The sequence below is a fragment of the Lissotriton helveticus genome, chromosome 5_1 (assembly GCF_964261635.1).
Source record: "Lissotriton helveticus chromosome 5_1, aLisHel1.1, whole genome shotgun sequence".
NCBI lineage: Eukaryota > Metazoa > Chordata > Amphibia > Caudata > Salamandridae > Lissotriton > Lissotriton helveticus.
Window position 1 is genome coordinate 1,004,208,716 of NC_136065.1, and position 23,779 is coordinate 1,004,232,494.

General features: G+C 41.5%; 1 protein-coding gene across 1 annotated transcript in view; it reads right to left on the reverse strand.

The window, feature by feature from the left end:
* Positions 1–23,779, reverse strand: part of DOCK1 (dedicator of cytokinesis 1) — a 1,311,419-nt gene that overhangs the window by 364,795 nt on the left and 922,845 nt on the right. Inside the window, exon 31 of the mRNA XM_078643512.1 lies at positions 12,668–12,768. Within this exon, the coding sequence (XP_078499638.1) occupies positions 12,668–12,768 (101 nt within the window). The remainder of the gene's footprint in view (positions 1–12,667; positions 12,769–23,779) is intronic.

The following is a 23,779-nucleotide window of genomic DNA, read 5'->3' on the forward strand; positions in this document are numbered from 1 at the left end:
CCAGAATTAATCCTCCTATTCTGACCACTTTGTATGGAAGTCATAGGCAATAGTTTGTTTAAAAAACAATTAATGCTTCTGACAAGCCTGCTTTCATCTGCACCATCGGCTAATTCTTAAAGCTGACATTTACTAATATTAGTCTTTCACCAAGAATATACCAATTTCAGGGGAATCTAATGAATTCATAGATAAAAGAATTATAATTAAAGAGGGCCGGTGTTAAGAGATTTCGGCGCACAAACGTATTCTGCTTTAAAAAATGATCCTATGTGCCTCCCAGATGTGTGTGAAATTATATAAAGGGAATACAATAGAAGAGAGGAATTTATTCCATACTAGGGGATACATCCACACTTTTTTAAACAATTATTTTTCTTTCCGTAATAATCGCACAAGCAGCCTTCTTCGCCTTGGAACACAGAAAAATCAATGCAGTGGTACAGGGGCAATCCTTCATGTCCCAAAATCTTGACTCCTGCTTTTTTTCTCGCTCAGTTCTTATTCACTGCAAAATTTATAACATAACTCGAGTAGTTCAGATGTGCTGTCATGAGGTGAGCAATGTAATCTCTTTTAAGCAAGAAGCCATCCATGGCTGCAGCTACACACAAAATACCTCAGGGATACAAGCACATTGAATCCGACGCTGCTTATGAAGATTTACTGCAAAGGACTTCCAGGAATGATCCATTAAACAATACACATGCAGTGGTTTTAGGATAAACACAACACTAAACTGAGACTCAAACAAGTAATAGGAAGAACTGAAGCCATTTCATAAAATGCCACAGCATTTTTTGTCAAATTTTGATAAATAAAATTAAACACGTCATATCTCACAGCTATAATTTTTCATGGGAGGTTGTTGGCGCTTTTTGCAATGTCTCCCCTATATTTTTGTCTTTTGTTGCTGAACCCATTCTTGTTGTTATTCGGACTCTATGCCCTTTTTCCCTGCTCACCAGTGGTAAAGTGCTTGTGTTTTGTCCCAAAAACATGTTGAAAGTGGCCTACACCTGATTGGTACATTTCATTTACTGGTAAGTCCCTCCTAAATGGTACCACATGTACCCAGGGCCCTGTAAATTAAATGCTACTAGTGGGCAACAGAAGTCGAAGTGCTCCCACTTAAGTAGCCTTTTCAAACACGTTTCAGGCCTGCCACTGCAGTGCAGTTTCCAACTGCCATTTTGATCTTGCAAAATAACAATGTTGCTAGGCCTAAACCTCCCTTTTAAGTACACATAGGGTATGCCTAGGTTATGCCCTAAATGGCTCAGAGTGCAAGGTACCTTGCTTTTAAAAAGTAGGACATGTGGGTTTAAGTTTTCCATGTGCTGGTATTGAATAGCTCCTAAAGTTGTTTTACAGTGGCTAGCAATGGATTAACTTATTACGTTTAATAAGTGATGACATGTAAATGGGAGCAGATAGAAATATGGTGTTTCCTCAAATGAACTGTAATTTAAAATCCAATTTCATGCTAAATTCGGAAATTAACTTACAATTATGAAAAATTTACTTTTAGAAAGTAGGAACTTTCCAGAATTACTTGCTGCAGTGGCTCTGCCTGGACCTGGAAATAGACCTGCCTGAGGACTGCTGGCCTCTGCTGGAATGAGTTCCTGATCCCCAAGAGGTGCATCTTCAGGTCATGAACCCTTGGCTGGCATCAGTGAGCTCCTCTTGTGAAGAAGGTGAAATCCTGATGTTTTGGCCTCCTCGTGATTGCGAACAAGCCCGATTATAACTACCAACGCAGAACTCCGGTGAACCCCACTTTTCGCGCTAAAGCGACCCCCGACAAAAGGAGCTCTGCACTTTGCACTACAGCAATGGCAGCCTGCAGTGACAGCAAACGCGAAACTCCAGCAAGGACCATCCACACCGTCTGGCCTACTGTTCGTGCTACAGTCACAACCCTCTGTGATACTCTCTTGAGACCAAAACAATAAAAATCCAAACATTCAAACTGGAGATATGCATTTTCAAAGCTTTTATTGAAAATAGTGTTTAGAAGCACAAAGTGCCAACTGTAGTTATCTAGTTGCACAGGACCAGAACAAAGTCACAAGTTCAGGCCAATGAATCGCAGACCGGATACAGGAACCAATTTAGGCATGCTGAACAAAGTAGGATGATGTGGTGGGTAGCAGCGGTTCTGAGTAACTGAGAGGGAGTGATGCGTAGTCCTGCATCATCAAGGATGCTGTCGACCAGGGGCTTGTGATGCGCAGTCCTGAGTCGAAGATGCATTGTGCACCAGCATTGTGCATTGTGTACCTAAGAACTTCGGGGCTGTGATGTGGAGTACGGTTTGATAGTCGAGGATGTCATCAATGAAGGGCATGCAATGTGAAGGCTTGCTTCAAGGATGTGTCCCTCAGCAGTGATTCTGAGGAGGGTTGCGGGGGCTGCGATGTGAGGTCCAGTATCAGGGATGAATTGTGCTGCAGCAGTTCTGATGTGGCTGTGAGGGGATGCATCATGCTGCATTGATTCTGATTCTAAGGACCACAGCTAGGCTGGCAGAGCAATTCAGACCCATTTCCAAAGGGCCAGGACTGGGGTGGGACCACTTGAGGAGGTAGGACTCACAGCAGACAGCGTCCAAGTGCTGAGTTCAAGATGGTTGGAGCCTTTTCTGTACCTGAGGCTCTGTTCAGGAGGCCATCCACCTAACCCTTAACGTCACCCTGGTGAGCCTGAGTTCATGATGCAGCCTCAGTCCTTACACTCAGAGAGCAGGGCATCAAAGTAGCAGTCCTCCTTGCAGTGCAGCACAGCCATCTTTCGGAGTCTTCCATAGGTCCAGAGGCATACTGGAGAGTTGAGTCTGAGGGTCAATTATATATACCTGATGTCCTCTTTGAAGTAGGAGAAGGTTCTGGAGGTTTCCACCCCAGAGGTTTTAGTGTTAAACCCTTTGTGAGTGTGCTCAGGCAGGGCCTTTTGAAGTGCACGTGTGGTAGGTAATAGTTCCTCCCCCTCATCAAATCCGAGATGGCCCATCCTGCAAACATAAATTGCCCTTTGTCACACTGTCTGGGAGCAATACACAAAGACCAACTGCCAGCGACACATAGTCATGTGGCCCTTAAAAATTTGAATGAGCTACAATCAGTACTTTACGATGGACTTTGTATATATTTGTATGTGGTCTTTGGTTTTTCACTTTCAATAATATATTCGCGATATCTGATTACCCGTGTATGTAAATGACGAATACTTCTTTCAGTGAATACTGGTAGTGCACCTGAAGTCTGTGACTATTGGCCTAGTTTTTCCACATTTCTAAAAGTTTCATTTTCAGAAATGTGATTTAAAATACAAATTGATGATTAAAGAGGGCTTTAAATTACAATTCTTTGGACACCAAACTCGACATTCATACCAGCTCCCAATTGAAAGTCATCACTTATGAAATGTAATCAGTTAATCCAATGTTATACTATGGCTTCACAGTAGTGAAACACGAATTTAGGAGTTTTGCACTACCAGAACCTGTAAAACTTAAAAGTACATTCCCAACATCTTAGATACACTGCGACCTGCCTTATGGGCTGTTTAGGGCCTATCTTATGCATGACATATATATTAAAAAGGAGGTTTTGGCCTTGATTTTAATGAGTTGTCTGTGAGTGCCCGTATGCAGCAGTCCATACCCACAAGAGCTGCATACAGCAAACTTGAAGCTAAAATCGTTATTTATAGCCTTATTTCAAGCAAATGCAGTCATCTCAAATGCCCAAAACACAGAGCCAAGAAATCCACTGCAGGCAGACGAATACAAAAACAAGCAAGCTGATTTAATATTTATGTCACAGAAGTCCATAAAAGATGTGGTGAGAATTAATCGCACTATAACATTTATATTTCTGCCAAAGGGCTGGAGAGAGTTCATTCTGGAGCAGTTTTTCATTTCAAAGCTCTCGAACAAGTTTATTGTGACTGTTCACCTCTGTCTGTGAGTGTCTTTGAGTGTGTGACTTACGGCTGCGGGTGGGTGCTTTCATTGGCATGTTCCTGTTTAAATGCATGTGTCCCTGTTTGCTCTGTGTGAGAAAGCCCAATAAGATCTTTATTCGGAGTCTTGCAACAGTCAGTAGTTACTGGGGAGGACGCGGTCAATACTGTCATTTACTACTTGTGTCCCAGAGTTACAATATTTTATAATATATTTGGATAAATCAGTTACTCCTTTTTGGCACTTCACTCACTGGGTAGTGAAAACAACCAGTCAAGGCTTACTCTATGAGCTGGTAGAAGTAAGAACTCAAATAGAGTATGGCTTAGTAATTAATCAGATACTTTAATTTCTAGTCTGTGAAATAAGTCACAAAATAAGAGGACTTCTACTTATAAGTAAATAACAACTGAATTTACAAATAGGATCTTTAATGAAAACAATAAAGGTTTTGGGGCTGAGATACATCCTCTACAGGGTTCTTATAGCACCTACATGCTAGGAACTCGATTTTCCACACATTGGTCCTTGCAGACCTTCAGTAGAAGTTAGGTTTCTGTTTCTTCCAATCAATGTTCCCTTAAGGGTTTGTGGTTTGTGAAAGGGATATAGCGATGCAGTGCCGCATCCTTGGATGGTTGCAAATATGGGACCACGATGGACAACTAATCGGGCTATTTAAGCATCACATGCTGAGTTTTCAGCACTAAAAATTATTTCACAAATTATTTCAAACACCTTTAGGCCAAAACCCCATACCAATGAAGTCATCAGTACATATCCAAGTTCTAGTGTCCAAAGTCTATAGTAGCAGTGGATCTGGTCACTGGTGCGCATTTATTACTCTGTTCAGATCAATTCTTTGGAGTCCAGTAACCAGTTTAAGAACCACCTGGGCTCTATCTGTACAAGGCAGAGTGAGTCAATATCGCCAGAGGCACAAGAGTGAGCAAGAAGGTTCAAATGGTTCTGAAAATAGACTGAAATTCCTAGGTCAACATAATGCCTATGACACAGGTGGGGAAACAGCCTTTATTCTGCATCTCGAACCACGCTGTGTCTTTAAAATGTGGTTCGAACCACAAACACATCTTTACAATGCATTAATTTACCCTGTAAGTTGTTAGACCGGCTTGTCTTAAGGGAAGAGTTGTTGGATCTATATTGGACTTTAAATCCAACACTTTCCCTACTGTTGCACAGACTGGACTCAGAATAGTAAATTATACTGTTCCAACTCCCAAAGCTTTTCGTAAGGTAGGTTGTTGCAACGACTTGCAAGGTAATGGAACACGTTGTAATGATGAGTTCGGACCACGTTGTAAAGGCATGAGGAAAGAAGGCCTGTATTGTTCCGACATACATCCCACAGGTGTGATGTCAAACTGCCTCTTGATCCTTCTAAGCCTGGAAAGGGTGGCAATAGCACATGGTGTAAGTTCACTGGAATCTGCACATCCAAAACCCAGACTCTCCAGCTCTTGATTCTTTTGTCTCTTGGCCAATGTCTGAGATCTTGTGGTTCCTGGGCGAGCTCAGCCCATCCAGACCTTCTCCACACATATTCTACAGTCAGCTCGGCCTTGTGCTTTCCCTCTGGGGATTACATAGGCTTCTGCCTGTGGCAATCAAACTCCTAAAGTAGGGAGCTAAGCTTTCGATCTTTCCTAAGGTCACAATAACTGGCGAGTGTAGCAGCATCAGACTGAGGTACCAATCCTGGTGACATTTCTTCATAGTACAGACCTTCGCTATATCCTGAGCATCTATGGGAAACGGACTTAAAAAGGGCCAGAATTAATCCTCCTATTCTGACCACTTTGTATGGAAGTCATAGGCAATAGTTTGTTTAAAAAACAATTAATGCTTCTGACAAGCCTGCTTTCATCTGCACCATCGGCTAATTCTTAAAGCTGACATTTACTAATATTAGTCTTTCACCAAGAATATACCAATTTCAGGGGAATCTAATGAATTCATAGATAAAAGAATTATAATTAAAGAGGGCCGGTGTTAAGAGATTTCGGCGCACAAACGTATTCTGCTTTAAAAAATGATCCTATGTGCCTCCCAGATGTGTGTGAAATTATATAAAGGGAATACAATAGAAGAGAGGAATTTATTCCATACTAGGGGATACATCCACACTTTTTTAAACAATTATTTTTCTTTCCGTAATAATCGCACAAGCAGCCTTCTTCGCCTTGGAACACAGAAAAATCAATGCAGTGGTACAGGGGCAATCCTTCATGTCCCAAAATCTTGACTCCTGCTTTTTTTCTCGCTCAGTTCTTATTCACTGCAAAATTTATAACATAACTCGAGTAGTTCAGATGTGCTGTCATGAGGTGAGCAATGTAATCTCTTTTAAGCAAGAAGCCATCCATGGCTGCAGCTACACACAAAATACCTCAGGGATACAAGCACATTGAATCCGACGCTGCTTATGAAGATTTACTGCAAAGGACTTCCAGGAATGATCCATTAAACAATACACATGCAGTGGTTTTAGGATAAACACAACACTAAACTGAGACTCAAACAAGTAATAGGAAGAACTGAAGCCATTTCATAAAATGCCACAGCATTTTTTGTCAAATTTTGATAAATAAAATTAAACACGTCATATCTCACAGCTATAATTTTTCATGGGAGGTTGTTGGCGCTTTTTGCAATGTCTCCCCTATATTTTTGTCTTTTGTTGCTGAACCCATTCTTGTTGTTATTCGGACTCTATGCCCTTTTTCCCTGCTCACCAGTGGTAAAGTGCTTGTGTTTTGTCCCAAAAACATGTTGAAAGTGGCCTACACCTGATTGGTACATTTCATTTACTGGTAAGTCCCTCCTAAATGGTACCACATGTACCCAGGGCCCTGTAAATTAAATGCTACTAGTGGGCAACAGAAGTCGAAGTGCTCCCACTTAAGTAGCCTTTTCAAACACGTTTCAGGCCTGCCACTGCAGTGCAGTTTCCAACTGCCATTTTGATCTTGCAAAATAACAATGTTGCTAGGCCTAAACCTCCCTTTTAAGTACACATAGGGTATGCCTAGGTTATGCCCTAAATGGCTCAGAGTGCAAGGTACCTTGCTTTTAAAAAGTAGGACATGTGGGTTTAAGTTTTCCATGTGCTGGTATTGAATAGCTCCTAAAGTTGTTTTACAGTGGCTAGCAATGGATTAACTTATTACGTTTAATAAGTGATGACATGTAAATGGGAGCAGATAGAAATATGGTGTTTCCTCAAATGAACTGTAATTTAAAATCCAATTTCATGCTAAATTCGGAAATTAACTTACAATTATGAAAAATTTACTTTTAGAAAGTAGGAACTTTCCAGAATTACTTGCTGCAGTGGCTCTGCCTGGACCTGGAAATAGACCTGCCTGAGGACTGCTGGCCTCTGCTGGAATGAGTTCCTGATCCCCAAGAGGTGCATCTTCAGGTCATGAACCCTTGGCTGGCATCAGTGAGCTCCTCTTGTGAAGAAGGTGAAATCCTGATGTTTTGGCCTCCTCGTGATTGCGAACAAGCCCGATTATAACTACCAACGCAGAACTCCGGTGAACCCCACTTTTCGCGCTAAAGCGACCCCCGACAAAAGGAGCTCTGCACTTTGCACTACAGCAATGGCAGCCTGCAGTGACAGCAAACGCGAAACTCCAGCAAGGACCATCCACACCGTCTGGCCTACTGTTCGTGCTACAGTCACAACCCTCTGTGATACTCTCTTGAGACCAAAACAATAAAAATCCAAACATTCAAACTGGAGATATGCATTTTCAAAGCTTTTATTGAAAATAGTGTTTAGAAGCACAAAGTGCCAACTGTAGTTATCTAGTTGCACAGGACCAGAACAAAGTCACAAGTTCAGGCCAATGAATCGCAGACCGGATACAGGAACCAATTTAGGCATGCTGAACAAAGTAGGATGATGTGGTGGGTAGCAGCGGTTCTGAGTAACTGAGAGGGAGTGATGCGTAGTCCTGCATCATCAAGGATGCTGTCGACCAGGGGCTTGTGATGCGCAGTCCTGAGTCGAAGATGCATTGTGCACCAGCATTGTGCATTGTGTACCTAAGAACTTCGGGGCTGTGATGTGGAGTACGGTTTGATAGTCGAGGATGTCATCAATGAAGGGCATGCAATGTGAAGGCTTGCTTCAAGGATGTGTCCCTCAGCAGTGATTCTGAGGAGGGTTGCGGGGGCTGCGATGTGAGGTCCAGTATCAGGGATGAATTGTGCTGCAGCAGTTCTGATGTGGCTGTGAGGGGATGCATCATGCTGCATTGATTCTGATTCTAAGGACCACAGCTAGGCTGGCAGAGCAATTCAGACCCATTTCCAAAGGGCCAGGACTGGGGTGGGACCACTTGAGGAGGTAGGACTCACAGCAGACAGCGTCCAAGTGCTGAGTTCAAGATGGTTGGAGCCTTTTCTGTACCTGAGGCTCTGTTCAGGAGGCCATCCACCTAACCCTTAACGTCACCCTGGTGAGCCTGAGTTCATGATGCAGCCTCAGTCCTTACACTCAGAGAGCAGGGCATCAAAGTAGCAGTCCTCCTTGCAGTGCAGCACAGCCATCTTTCGGAGTCTTCCATAGGTCCAGAGGCATACTGGAGAGTTGAGTCTGAGGGTCAATTATATATACCTGATGTCCTCTTTGAAGTAGGAGAAGGTTCTGGAGGTTTCCACCCCAGAGGTTTTAGTGTTAAACCCTTTGTGAGTGTGCTCAGGCAGGGCCTTTTGAAGTGCACGTGTGGTAGGTAATAGTTCCTCCCCCTCATCAAATCCGAGATGGCCCATCCTGCAAACATAAATTGCCCTTTGTCACACTGTCTGGGAGCAATACACAAAGACCAACTGCCAGCGACACATAGTCATGTGGCCCTTAAAAATTTGAATGAGCTACAATCAGTACTTTACGATGGACTTTGTATATATTTGTATGTGGTCTTTGGTTTTTCACTTTCAATAATATATTCGCGATATCTGATTACCCGTGTATGTAAATGACGAATACTTCTTTCAGTGAATACTGGTAGTGCACCTGAAGTCTGTGACTATTGGCCTAGTTTTTCCACATTTCTAAAAGTTTCATTTTCAGAAATGTGATTTAAAATACAAATTGATGATTAAAGAGGGCTTTAAATTACAATTCTTTGGACACCAAACTCGACATTCATACCAGCTCCCAATTGAAAGTCATCACTTATGAAATGTAATCAGTTAATCCAATGTTATACTATGGCTTCACAGTAGTGAAACACGAATTTAGGAGTTTTGCACTACCAGAACCTGTAAAACTTAAAAGTACATTCCCAACATCTTAGATACACTGCGACCTGCCTTATGGGCTGTTTAGGGCCTATCTTATGCATGACATATATATTAAAAAGGAGGTTTTGGCCTGCCAAGATGTTTACATTGCCAGTTCGAAATGGCAATTTTAAACTGCACACACCAGGCTGCAATGGAAGGCCTGAGGCATGTTTAAAGGGCCACTTAAAGTTTGTGGCACAATGAGTGCTGCAGGGCCATTAGTAGCAATGAATTGACAGGGCTTGCGTATCTGTAGTATCACTTCACTAGTGACTTACAAGTAAATCAAATTTGGTTGTAAGCCAATATTACCATATTTAAAGGAGAGGACACAGGCACTTTAACACTAGTTAGCAGTGGTAAAGTGTGGAGAGTCCTTAAATCAGTTGGGGGGAAACTGTGGGTCAGGTACAACATCCTGTTCTACTGATTGGATTTTAGTCATTCTGGTATTGGTTTACTGTTAGAATTTAATCTAGTTTTCTAAATTGATTTGGGATTTTTCTTCTGTTGTGTTTTCATTTTATTACCCATTGTGTGCTGCATAAATTCTTTACACATTGACTCCAAGTTAGGCCTGACTGATTTATGCCAAGTTATCATAGATTTAAGCACAGGTTAATTTAGTGACTGTGGTTCACACTTACAAGGACTGTGGTGATTATCGGAATGTGGCTTCCACCCCCCACCCCACCAACCAATAGCACAATTTATTGCAGAGGATATACTACAATAGTGCATGAGACAAAATAGTGATTTCTCAATTTACAGAAAAATTTAGTAAAATCATCAAAATAAAGCAAAACGAAGTCCATGACAAGAATTGAAATAATGTATATCGTTGGAGAATCGCTTTTTAGACATGGAATTTTTTGCTTTCTGCTCATCAGTACTTAATATTTCACAGATTCCCATCCCTGCACAATGGTCTGAATTTCTCTTCACTGATCAATGGTGACAACACAGTTTACTATTCTGCAGCAAACTGTGTCACTTGTCAACACTGCCTTCTCTGTGTCCTGACTCTGTTGGGCCTGTAAAGAAAGCTTAATATGCCAACTATGCACATGTAAATATCCTAAGGATCATTTTATGCAAGACCCACACTTTGCCTTTTGAAACAAATCATACTTTGATGGTTGTAATTTATTTTAGGTAAGCATCTACTGGTAGCTTATAGCTGCTCAGTAATGTAGTGGCTCACACCTTGTGCCAGTGCTCGTTCAAAAAGGAGTCTAGTCCTCGTAGCACATAAATCAATCCCCAAAAATAATTATTACAAAACTCAAAGTCTTGTATTCCATTCATTTATTCACCTAAAGTGACAAATTTAGCAACTAAAAATGTAATGTGTTTCGACAGCAAACAGTCTTCATCACACTACTAAGTGAGTTGCCTCTGTTTTCTATGTTTTTGAAGTTGGTACTGATCTACACACAAATGCAGGTCAGATGTTATAAGAAAGGTGCTCTCATCAGGAAAATTGCACAAAACCTAGGATTCTTAATAGTGATGGCACCTATTCTTTGTCAAAAACGCCATTAATTTGTTTTTTTTACGATATTCTAGTGAGCGGATTCTTGGCCATGCATTTTACTTTTGTTTTATATAACCTTCTCATTTGCTTCACCCCCACTACTGTTGCCATCTATGACATTTGAAATGCCACCTATGTAACAGTCAATTAGTAGACCATTTCTTTTGTCCTTGAACTTTGCCCCCAAAGCAAGTTTTTAAGCAGCTGTGCTACTGAACAACATGCTCAGAAGTAGTACATATCAAATGTTTCAATGCAATTCAAGAAAATCATGCCCTTAACCGCTACCGCGCTACCGCGTTTTCCCGCTGTGCGCTGGAATTTCAAAAATGCGCGGTTTGTGACAAAGCCAGCTCGTCATCCGCGTAGCGCAGGTAACGCCCATGACGAGCTAGCTTTATCATCCGCATCGAAGGGGTTAATTGACAACTACCCGAATTACTGTCACTCTGTCTAATATGGTAGAGACTTTTGGTATACCCAGGCGAGTGACAACCCATTTGTGACAGATCACATGTGCCGCTTTAGACTACTACAAGTTACCCACCCATTTGAACCTTGTTCACCCTGGAATCATGTCTGACTTTATCAGACCTTTCCTATGGACTCTTGACACTGCAGAGCAATGTTCTTACCAGTGTTGATGCCTACCTGTCCCACTGGTTGTGGCTTACAGTGTGCGATAGCTCTTTTTAGATTCTCTATTTGATAACGGACTAATGGAAAGCTTCAATATTTCTTGGCATGTGTTCCGATTGGTGCTGGTTTGTCATCATTACTTTTCTCTTCCGAAAAGGTCTTTTTTCAAACTTCAACCTTTGGCATCTTTCTCCAGGCTCTTCCATTTTAGTCTCTCTGTGCAACCACGATAAACTCTACTACTGATAAAATCTACATAGGTTGTTCTAAGAACGAAACATTCACTCAAAATAGGAATATAATTTGATTCTAATTTTCGAAAACTCAGAACTTCTTGGGCTATTCTATGAGGTGCTCAATCACTTGCAGATAGTTCAGCACTAGAGCAACGTACTTTTGGCTCCAATCTTACACGTCACAAATAAGCTATAAATATATGCACTTAGCACATGTAATTTGTGTGCCCTAGCGATGTAATGTAAAGTGTTGCACTGGACCACTATTGAAGTGCATTCACTGTAGGATTACAGACTCGTATATACAATGTGCGCCTTAACTTTACTAAAATGGTGTAACCTCCTTAGAGACTTGCTAAAACCATCCTCACACTATTAAAATGCACTTTAGAAACTAAAAGGATTTATGTAATTTGTGCACTAATGGTTCATATTTTCATACATTCTACCAGCCTTGTTTTGTAATACACACATTAAATGCCTGACTACCGCGTATCCAGTGTGAGAATCCACCCGTTTTTAAATTAACACACTGGTGACAACAGAGCTTCGTACAGTAAAAGACCAAAACTTTAAACATCTTTTCTTCCTCTTGGCTTAAGAAAGAGGCAACCACAAAATCTGCAACTTTATATTCCAGACTTCCTTGGTTTTGCAACTAATGATGCTAAAGCCTCCATAAAGCCACATCGAAAAAAGACAAATGTTTTTGAATTCTAAATCAGAATGTTAACAATTTTTTAATTCTGCTACCTACTCGCTCACGAGGACTGGGCGCTTTATATTTGAAAAGTTTAACATAATTATTAAGGCGAAAGAAAGAGCTACTTAGACCTTGATCACCAAAATATAAAATAAAGAAAAAAGTAATCTGGAAATATTACAATATGGTAACCACTTGTAATGACCATTTCTTCTATTTTAGTCGTGAGTTATGTGTTAATCCACTGAAATACAACCTACTTGTTAAGTATTTTCGTTCGTTTAGCACTTGAAAAATTCTCCAGTTGTAAAGATTCTTGTGTAAGAAAAGCAACAGCCAGATGAAAGTAGTTGTTCCAAAGCTGCAGGAAAACAAAACATATGCAAGGTCATGGATAAATGTTTAGCGTCACAAACTCAAACTTTGTTTACATACCTGAAGAGGCATACTGGAATGTGTAGATGCATTTGTTTATAATATATATTCTATGTAGGAAGGGATTTATTTTCAAATACAGTGACTGTACCAGATATTCTATCATATTAACTGAAATGCATGTTACCCACTTTAAACAAAATATTTAGCTATTCTGTAGTATTGTAAAGGTAAAATCTACTGTACATCCACATTTTAAGTAAAGTTTTTATAATTAAGCAGAAACATTAGACATACAAAGTAACATGCAGTCGTTTTAATAACTTTATTCGCTTATTACGTAGAAAAAATAACCATAAAAGTACAATTGAAAAATCACAGTTTAAAATATATAAAAGCAATCATGGTAAATTAGAAATAAGCTTATTAAGTTTCATACATGAATTGATTTTCGTGATCTAAAAACATCTTTTAAAAATGCAGAGACAGATGCAACAGATAATATATTGTCTAATTTCTGGATGGCTAAAAAAGCAGAGCGACACTGATTAAATTCCATGCTCTTCAAAATGGGAACAATCCATCTTTTACTTGAAATAGTATAAAATTTGCAGAAAAACAGGATATGCATATTCGATTGATTGGACAAGTCATCACATGAACATTTACTAAGTTGCCTTGTCCAGTCATTCATCTTGGGGACGCTTAAAAGTCTAAATAAAATATTTAACCTAAATCGCGTTAATAGAAACCTTTCAAAATCACTCAGGTGTAGCTTAACATATGGTTGGATATTGCTAGTGGTCATTGTTAAGTGGTGGGCCACCAACTGTGTTTTTGTCATTTCAATGTTGGTTCTAAGATCTCCCAAGTGCATCATACAAAGATTTTTTAATTCTTTCCTAGAAACATGACACATCAATAAGGGATCGTTATAGTAGTCTCGGTGGCCGATTTGTATGAGAAACATCTTTACATAACACAACCATCTTATCTTACTGACTTTATCTAGGCTCATTGCATCCCTCAAAATAGTACGGTTAAAAACGCACTCCTCGGTGGTCCATACCCTGTGCCACAGAAGAACCGGTTGTACTTTAATAACATCTTCTAAATATGTTTGTCCAAGTTCAGCGTGACAAATAAACGTGGAGACACTATCCGGGACTGCTAAAAGGTATCTCATAAAACAATTTTCTGCCACCTGCAATGATTTCACATTTGCATAACCCCATATTCCTGCACCGTAAGTGGCAGTCGCTACACAAGTCGCTACACAAGGCGCTCTATAAACGCACAAAAGTTCCCCAATCAGTTTTTTACCCATTTTCCTGCTAAAATTTGTCAGGGCCATTATAGATTTACAGAACAGTAACCTTCTTGTCTTTATCGCAATATTCCATGAGCCAGATTGATCAAACAATATGCCTAAATACGGGAAAGTGGGGGTAAAATCTAACAGTTTTGAATTAATGTACATTCATTTTTTCCTGCCCCAGAACCACAATTCACACAGAATGTTTTTGTGCAATTAATTCTCAGATCCAGGTTAGTCATAAATTGGGAGAAAGAGATAACCATCCTTTGCATGGCCAGGGGCGTCCGGGCCATCAAGACCACGTCGTTCGTGTATAATAGTGCTGGGACAGATCTATTAGCTATCGTAGGCATGTCCCTGCACTCCCGCAACAATGTTCTTTCTAGGTCATTGATATAGATTGCAAATAAGAAGGGGGCAAGAACGCATCTTTGCTGCACTCCTCTTGCGATACTAAAAGGCCCTGTGCACTCCCCATTCTTACCAAATCTAACTGTGGCCCGTGCCCCCGAATAAAGCTCCCTAAGGAAAAGGATTATATTTTTCTCCACCCCCAGTTTTTCCAAGATCAACCAAAGCTTGCTGTGGGTGACGCAGTCAAAAGCGGACGTTAAGTCAACAAAGGTTAAAAACATGCGACCTCCCTTGGCTTTGGTATATTTTTCTAGAAGAATATGCAAATTAAGACCCTAGTCAATAGTGCAAAGGCCCTTCCTAAATCCATATTGAAGATCACTAATTATTAAATGTTCGTCAGCCCAAGTTTGTAATCTATTTAAAATCACCCGACCAAAAAGCTTAATGGTTTGAGTGTAATAATGATATTGGGCGATAGCAAGTGCAACTTGTTCTATCACCCTTTTTAATTATGGGTAAAATAATAGACTCATACCATGATGGTAACAATCCATTTGAGCAGGCTGCATTAAACAGTTGAGTGAGAAGTGGTCCCCATAAGGCCATGTTATTTTTATACAAATCAACCGGCACCCCGTCGGGACCCGGGGCCTTTCCTCCCATACTAGCTTTTATACCCAAGTTCACTTCGATCAGGGTGATGCCCAAATCCATTCTCTTATTAGTATGTGAGGAATCCTCGTCCACTACTTGCACAATTGCTGTTTGCTCCGATACAGTCGAAGCACTAGAAAGTTCAGCATAATGTCTTACCCATTCACTCTCAGATATGGCTATCTCTACTCTTGCCTTAGCTTTGTCATTTAAAAAAGGGGCATTAACTGCTTTCCAGAAAGCTACAGTATCTCTATTCAAGGAGGCCTCCCACAAAGACTCCCATGCTTCCTTTTTCAATGCATCCTTTCTCTTTCAGAGTCTTCTTATAGATCTTTTGCGAATCCCTGATCAAGATAAGATCTTTATCAGGGGCATTTAAAGCACGCTTGAGATTAGAGTAAGCCTTAGTACAAGCTGTGTCAAACCAGCTCGCCATATCTTCTTTAGGGTTTTTTATTTCTACCCACAGGCTATTTTTATTATGTGAGGCAATTACTGTAAACATTTTTAATAGTTACAGAATTGTCTGATTTTTCATCTAGACAAGCATAGATACTTGATTCCCATTTCTTTACTAAATTATAAAGGAAATCCGCAGGAACCACTTTAGTCCATTTTAGGGAGTACCCGCTTTGTCTGTTCAAAACGATATTACCTATAAGCTGCCTTGGTGTGCTATCCCTATCATATTCATGGTGATGGGTTATAATTTCGACACTTAGAGGAAAATGATCGCTTAATGCGATATCTAGAGTGTTACAATTTTTGACATGTCCTCTATATCTAGCCGATATCAATATAAAATCAATTATTGAGAAGGCACCTCTGCCATTGAATGTGGGACAAAAAGGGACCTCTGGTTGACAAATTCTGTTAGCAAAGCCCATGTCACAGGAAAACATAATTTCATTCAAGAGGTCCCCGCATACAGTATGTTCAAAATGCGTTAAACTGATCTCTTTGTTCAGCATTATACCACATATCCCTGGTTCTCCTCTTTTACATAACGAACAATTAAAAATCCCTCCCCAAATAAAAAAAAATTCTTTAGTTTTCCCTCCTAGCAAACATTTAACATCTGTACTCAAAACTCTCTGCATCTCTTCCATTGTCTCCAAAGGGGCATTGTTATAAAGGTTTAAAATAATCAAACAGAGCACTTTGTCAATATGTATCCTGACCATGTTATAGTATCTATTGTTATGAGGCATCTCTATTTTCTCGCATTTAAAAAGATTTGATACATAAGTACACAGCCCTCCTTTAGCCCTGCCACGTATTGAGCCTATCGCTGGTGAGAATAGTGTTTTAAAACAGCATAAATGATGTGCCTCTTTGACCCAGGTTTCTTGTAAACTCACTATATCATACTCATTTACAAGATTAATCCAAATTTGATTGGACACCTTTGTTGTTAGGCCTGCTACATTCCAGAACATTATCGACCAATTGCCCTTATTAGCTATAATATCTGCCTGACCAGTACCACCAAAATTATCATTAGCATTAGTATTATTTTCAATTGAGATATTCGCTGCTATACCACTTCCCTTCGTTACACCAATCTCTACAGGGTTAGTTACCCCAAATCTTGCCCTAGGATCTACTTGAGAACAATTTACTCCTTCAAGGGCATCACCAATCAAGTGTGTTACATTTGGTAAATTAAACGTCGCTTTGCCTATAGGTTTCCCAGTTCTCAGTCAGTCAGTCTACTCCTTCAAGCATGTATAGCATGTTGAAGCGATTAAACGTAGGGATGTTAAATTGATTTTTATGCACAACAATGGGACCTCCTCGTTGTACCCCGAAGGGAGACAGGTTTGGTGGTGCAGTAAAAGAGGGAGGATAGAAATAGCTTAAATCAGAAGTTTGTATACCACTCTCTCCTCTTTGGTGGTACCAATCAAAAGTATGGCGAACCACCCGTCTATCCCTAAAGTTAACAATGATACAATCACCAACTAGGTCCTTTGATCTGTGACCCACCCAAATTACTCTTCGAGCATACAGAATTTCACCATGTACATGAGACGGGAGGGGTCTATTCTTATTTAGCCAAAAGGTTACCTTGTTTTTTTAATTCGGGATACGTTTCTATTTTATCATTGTCCAACTCAGGAACCCCAGTCAATACAACAGCATATGGGAAGGAATCTGGTAGTAAGTCAATGCATGGGGAAATGCTCTTTTGTTTTACGATGTTTCCTTAACTACACGTGTAATTTTTTTGGCCTGTCACACATCCCCGTATTCCTGTGCCAACCCCCCCCCCCTCCCCTCGCCCCTTGTCGTCCCTCTCTTTCTGAAATGAATATCCTACGTTCTGTAGTTATATCAGCTTGATTAGTTCTTTAATGACAGGGAAGGTGTATTAGTTGCAGTTGGAATCGGCAATGGGGTAATTATCCTCGTGGTTAATCGTGTTATATTATTTTCGACGGCACTTTGCTTGGATGTGCTCTCAACAGATTTTTTCAGTATATAAAAGTTAACTGTAGTTGCCTGTTCAAGTTTTCCCAGTCTTTCACTGATCATGTTTGTCCTCTCTAACAGGGGTAGCATTAGGGACTTAATCAATTGCTCAACTTTCTCCATAAACCCCTCAGCAGTTTGAAACGAGGGCAAAGGAGGATCGGCCGTCTTTACAGGTAATGCCTTTAATGGAGGAATGGGTGTCGGTGAGAGTGTAATGACTTGTGGAACCGAGGTTGCAATTGCGCCATTCTTGGTTACTCTAGTCGTTTTTGTTATCTTTGGGCACCTTCCCTTAACCGCATGCGAGCGGCAGTTTTTCCCGCTGTGTGCGGCATTTTTAAAATACCGCGATTCATGACGAGCTCAGCTCGTCATCAGCACACGGCTGGTAACGCTGATGACGAGCTGAGCTCGTCATCAGCATGGAAGGGGTTAAGGGGACCCCCTCCACGTTTCCTCCTAGCAGTGGGTCCTGGTCCTAGTGATTGTTTTAAAAGTTGAGGATTAGAGTTGGATTTAGATGTTAACCTTGTAGAAGAACGCAGGGCAGCTTCATTAGATGTATCATCCGTAACTGGATCATTAGTTAAGGCAATAAAAATAGCCTCTTGTCACAGGTAGATTGGGCAACTCCTCTGACTGATGGTCATTACTGTCTCCCACATTAATGTAGTTATTATGCATTTGCTTTTCTGGTTGTTCTGGTGAAATGGCCGACATTAAACCTCCCAAGGATGATCGTCTCGAGTACATGGGGTCTAATGAAAGGCGACGTTCTGTCAGAGCTATTTCATGCTCTAATACTGATGTAGCCTGCTAGACCTGACATCATTGGCGTGAGTCTCTCTTTCATTTTTTGACGGATTGCGTCCTCTGTTTCGATATGTTTTTGCTGGATTTATGCTTTGAACACTGTGCCACTGCTAATCAGTGCCACAATGCAAGTGCTCCCTATGTTAAATTGATGTACTGATTGGATATTCCACAATTCGGTTATTTGATTTACTGTCAGCCCCTGGTACGGTGCACCATGTGTGCCCAGGGCTTGTAGATCAAATACTGCTGGTGGGCTTTCAGCACTGGTTGCGCCACCCACATAAGCAGCCTGTAAAGGGTGTCTCAGGCCTGCCATTGCAAGGCCTGTGTGCAGTCTAGCACTGCCATGTCGACTTGAGCAAGTGCACCCACTTGCCAGTCCCTAAACCTTCCCTTTGCTTCATATTAGACACCACTATGGTAGGTCCAAGGGCAGGGTGCATTGTAAGTATAAGGTAGGACATGCTCTGATGTGTGTACAATGTTCTAATAGTGAATTACAGCCATTTTCGTTTTTCACTCTTGAAGGCTACCTGTTCTCATAGGCCAGAATGGGCAGTGAAGATTATTACATTCTTATAATCCTAACTGACTCAGGGAACATGGTAGAAATTCGAATTTAGTATGCCTGAACTCAGAATAATAAAATACATCTTTTAGTAAAGTATATTTTAATATTCTGTGTTTACAAATACCACTTTTAGAAAGTAGGTATTTGCTTGCCTAACCATTTGAGTCCGCCTCTGCTGAGTTGTGTATTCCTTGTCTGGGTTTGTGTGTGACAGGGCTGAGGAAATTCCAGGAGACAGTCTGGGACAGCCCAGTGGTGAATAGGGAGATTTACATCCAGATGGGAGGGGGGAGTGCACTTGGGACCTGGATAGGGCTGGGCCTTCCCTCTACAATGCTGGCTCCACCCCTGTGGCTTGTCTGATGTCTCTGCCCAGCACAGTGAAAGGAGAAGAGGAATCCTGTCAACAGAGTGCTCCAGAGCTGTATCTTCCCTCCCCTGTGCTGGCTCCACCTCCTGTGGGGCGACTGATGTCTCTGCCCTGCACAGTGAAAGGAAGAGGAGAGTCATATCAACAAAGTGTTCAGGAACTGGTTGGAACTAGGCAGAGGCCTCTCTGCCTTTGGAGAACAAAGGATTTTGGGGTATAAGTATTGGGACCCAGTCCCACAGACTTTAGATCACTTCTGGAACAAGAAACCTTTCTGCCAGGGAGAAGAACCAAGGAAGCTGCAGGAGTTTGGACTGCCCCTCTGCCAGTGTGCTGTTTGCTGGGTTGGCCTGCAGTGGTTGCTTTATTGCCATTATATAAAGAATACTTCTTTTTATAAAACCTGTGTTGTGTCCATCTGTTGTGTTATCACTGTATTACTGTGCACATTCACAAATGCTTAACACACTGCCTCTGAGATAAGCCTGTCTGCTCGTGCCAAGCTACCAAGGGGGTGAGCAGGGGTTATTAAGGAGTGTAATCCCCTTATCCTGACTTAGAAGTAAGGGTCCCTATTTGGACAAAGGTGAATACCATTGCCAACTAGAGACCCCCAGATCTAACATCGCCCTAGTTATAAATTGGTCTAATGTCCCAGTAACACTCCCACCCGTCACTACCCTCCTCCCTTTCCCTGCACATGCCGCCATTAATCCTGTGTGCTACACTATATAACATTACCAAACTTTCCTGTCTCCGAAATCAAAACAAAGATCAGACAATGTAAGACAAATGTTAAATTCAGATTATTATTCTCCTTACGATTGTAAAGATGTTCGGGTTGTACCAGCCCAGCCTCCTCCTGGCTACGACGGACATGGACAGGCCCGCTGTGCTCCTTGTAGTCTGTTTTACAGCAGCGGTTTGGGATAGTTCAGGAAGACAGATAATGTCTATGTTTAGGGATACGTTAAATGGAAACTCAAAGAGAAGGACAACTCTTGTCTCTCTAGGACAGCCATGTCATGGAGGTACTGTGCAAATCCATCTGAGGGACTCATACATAATGCATCTGCAGCATTTCTTCTGAAGAGCTACCTCCAACTAGAATGTGTTGGTCACCAGTCCCTCCTCTAGCTGTGTCCTGCATCCCTCGCAGGACTCTTTTAAACTACAAGATTGAAGTTGCCGAGTTATACAGGCCCACAGGCACTCCGTACCTTCTGAGGCTGCTATGCCAAACAGTGAACAAAATGTTATAAAAATGAGGAAATGCGTGTGGCAGAAGAACATGAGGCAGAGCTTTTAAACCCTATCCACCAATTGTAGGCTGACGGCATGGTGATGACATATGGAAGCAACTGGATACAGAGCAAAGTAACAATGTGCAATATCGAATCAATCCATCTACAAAAGTCTCAGATTAATGCAGGTGGATCGAATGGCAATCAGACAGGGAAAGAAATATACCTGGTGTAGCCACTGATTCTTAAACAGACACTAAAGCTCTTGTTCAGAGACTTTCATAGACCAGCCTAGTCCTGCTTACTATTAAAGGCACTGACCCGGTAATTGTGGATGCTACCCAGAACATTCTAAATACAAAGGGTCAGACTTTAGTAGTCCCAGGACTCCTTCCACCAGTAATGACAATCACTGGAATCAATGTGAATGCCACATAATGATTCCCCTTAAGAGCATGTCAGAATACATAGACAATTGGTCCAATATGTCATGCGGACTTCAACAGTCCAACCAGCAATATTAATTCCTCACCAGGGGAACACAAATAAAATCACACCACAGAATATACAATCAGCCATTGGTAATACCCGCAAAATGGGAACAAATTCCATTCTGGTTACCACAAAAAATCACTCAAATAGAGGCAGTATTTCCTGATACAACGCCTACTGAGAAACACAGAATTCTGACTATCTGTCTTCCAATGGGGGTCGCACCACACGTGGAGGACTGTGACACTTGGGGCACAGTCTTTGCTTCGATATACACAAAAACACATGGTGTTCCGTCTATGGCGATAATACCAGATGTGCTACGACAGATTCAAAATGAAAACGGTCCAGAACCTGCTTTAACTCTGGGTATGAAATTACTGAAAGACTTCAAGCAGGTCTCGGCTATATTCTTAGCCAACATAAAAGGAGAAGCAGCATCTGTGGCGATCCGCCAGAAATTGAAAGAAACAGATATAACAGAACAACCATTTGAACTTGCCAGAATCATAGAAAAATCCTATGAAGAACTAGGTAGAGATAGTTTGGGTGGGAAACCAGTAAAACCCCAACTAACTGAAAATCCTGAAAAAACCTTTATTAAAATTAATCTGAATACTCCAAAAAAGAGTTGGGATGATAATAAACAATCCACTCCCAGAGAAAAACGATTCCAGTCCAGAGGAAGGTCTCCTAAACGGAGAGATAGATCTCCAGACCGAGGAAACAAGTCTCCCCAGAGGGAGCCCTCTGAGAAAAGATACAACCTTAGAGATAGGGATAAATTGACAAAACCTGATAGATATATCAAGATATTGATAAACGTCCCTCTCGATCTTTTCAGACTTCCTCGCAGAAATCGGAAAGAAGAGGATGGTCAGAACACAAAGAAGAGCACGTCAAGTCCAAAGACAAGGAACCTGCTCATCAAAGTAAAAAATTACAATTTCCAAAAAAGAAGGTAGCAAGTATTAGAATAAAACATGCCGAGGATACTGAGGACACAACTGAAAAACGGAGAGTGGGCCCAGACAATGCTAGACAGCGCAGCAGAAGTAACAATAGCTCGCAAGATCCTGATGAATCTTCTGGAGACAGTGGACACGAATGAATACATTCAAGTGGAAACTGCAGACACCAGAGTTAGCAAACCCCATAAATTATACGAAATAACATTGCGTATAGAGGGGGACAAAACTAGGAAAGTAAGGGGTCTGACATCCTGTTAGCTGAGAAAGACTGGCCACCAGAGTTTGTCAGGGAGTGCCCTCATGGCGAAGAAATGATTATGCCTGCCTTCTCAACTCATATTCTAATTCATAAAAAATACACATTTGCAAGAAAATGGGCAGTGGCCCAAGCTCCTGCATTATATAAAAATCGTGTAGGATGGGATGAGGATTCTCCTCCTCACAAAATCCAGTTAAAAAAATCAGCCCACTCCACAAAGGCAGTACCCTGTTAAACAAGAAGCTAAAAAGAAAGTCCGGGAGATCTTAGATCAACTTGAATACCAGGGGGTGATTGAAACATGCACCTCACAAATGAACAATCCTTTGTTTCCTGTCTCCCAGCCAGACGATTCATATCGTCTAGTTTTGGACTACAGACACCTAAACTCCTGTTGCAAAACATTTGCAGTACAAAACTCACACAGTGCAGCACTAATGAATAACATTGTGCGCAAAAAATATAAAACGACATTAGATATCTCTAATGGATTCTTTTGCCAAAACATTGCACCTGAAAGCAGGTATTTGACCGCTTTCTCAATAATGGGGTCACAAAAACACTTCTGTCGACTCCCACAGGGATTCAAGAATAGCCCAGGATTATGCTCAGCTAGGGTAACAGAGTTACTACAAATATATGATGATGAGGCATTATCTTATGTCGATCTCGAGCTCGGCGGAGAAGGGTAGGTCATGCAGCAAAGGCACAAGTGATTAGAGTTTTTGACTTATGGACTCATCCTTGATGCCTTTTCCCGCCGACCCCTCTGGTGGCTGGTAGTTCTTGGTAAATAGGCATAGGACAACCCCCACAGAGGTAAAACAAACACAAACTCACACATGACACCAGCATGTTGTAAATCACCTTTTATAGGTCCTGATGAATCGCGGGTAACTATTGCCCACTGCGAGAAACATGTCGACCGTCTTCACCACTAGCCCCATCTAGGTTCACCTGACTATGCTCGTTGACTCCTAGTAAGCTAGCCCCCTGTTTTTATTTGCAGCGAGGGACCCCCAGAATAAAATTGATTCCGGTACCCTTAGCTACATTTTAATTATCCCTGTTCCACTACCACATACCCCCCTGCCCACACACCCACACCTCACCATAAGGCTGTTGGAAAAAAGATCTCCGCCAAAGAGCCCCTCTTTGAGGTGAGCCCGTCGGGGATTGCACCGCCTCCCCGACGAGGAGCAACCGCCGATGATGAAGCATGACATCCTTCGGGGTGTGTGAGGCCAATCCATCCAACAAAATGGATGCCCTTGGGTGTTACACTTACACCTCTGGTCACGCCAGTTAGTTCTTTCCTTTAGTCACGCTTAGGAACAGTTCAGCAACCCTTCCTTGTTGTAACCGATGACATCTATCTCACAGATGATGACCTGGAGACACACTTGAAAAGAGTGAACACCATAATACTTGGGTTCGCAGCTGAAGGGTCCTGTTTTTAGGATA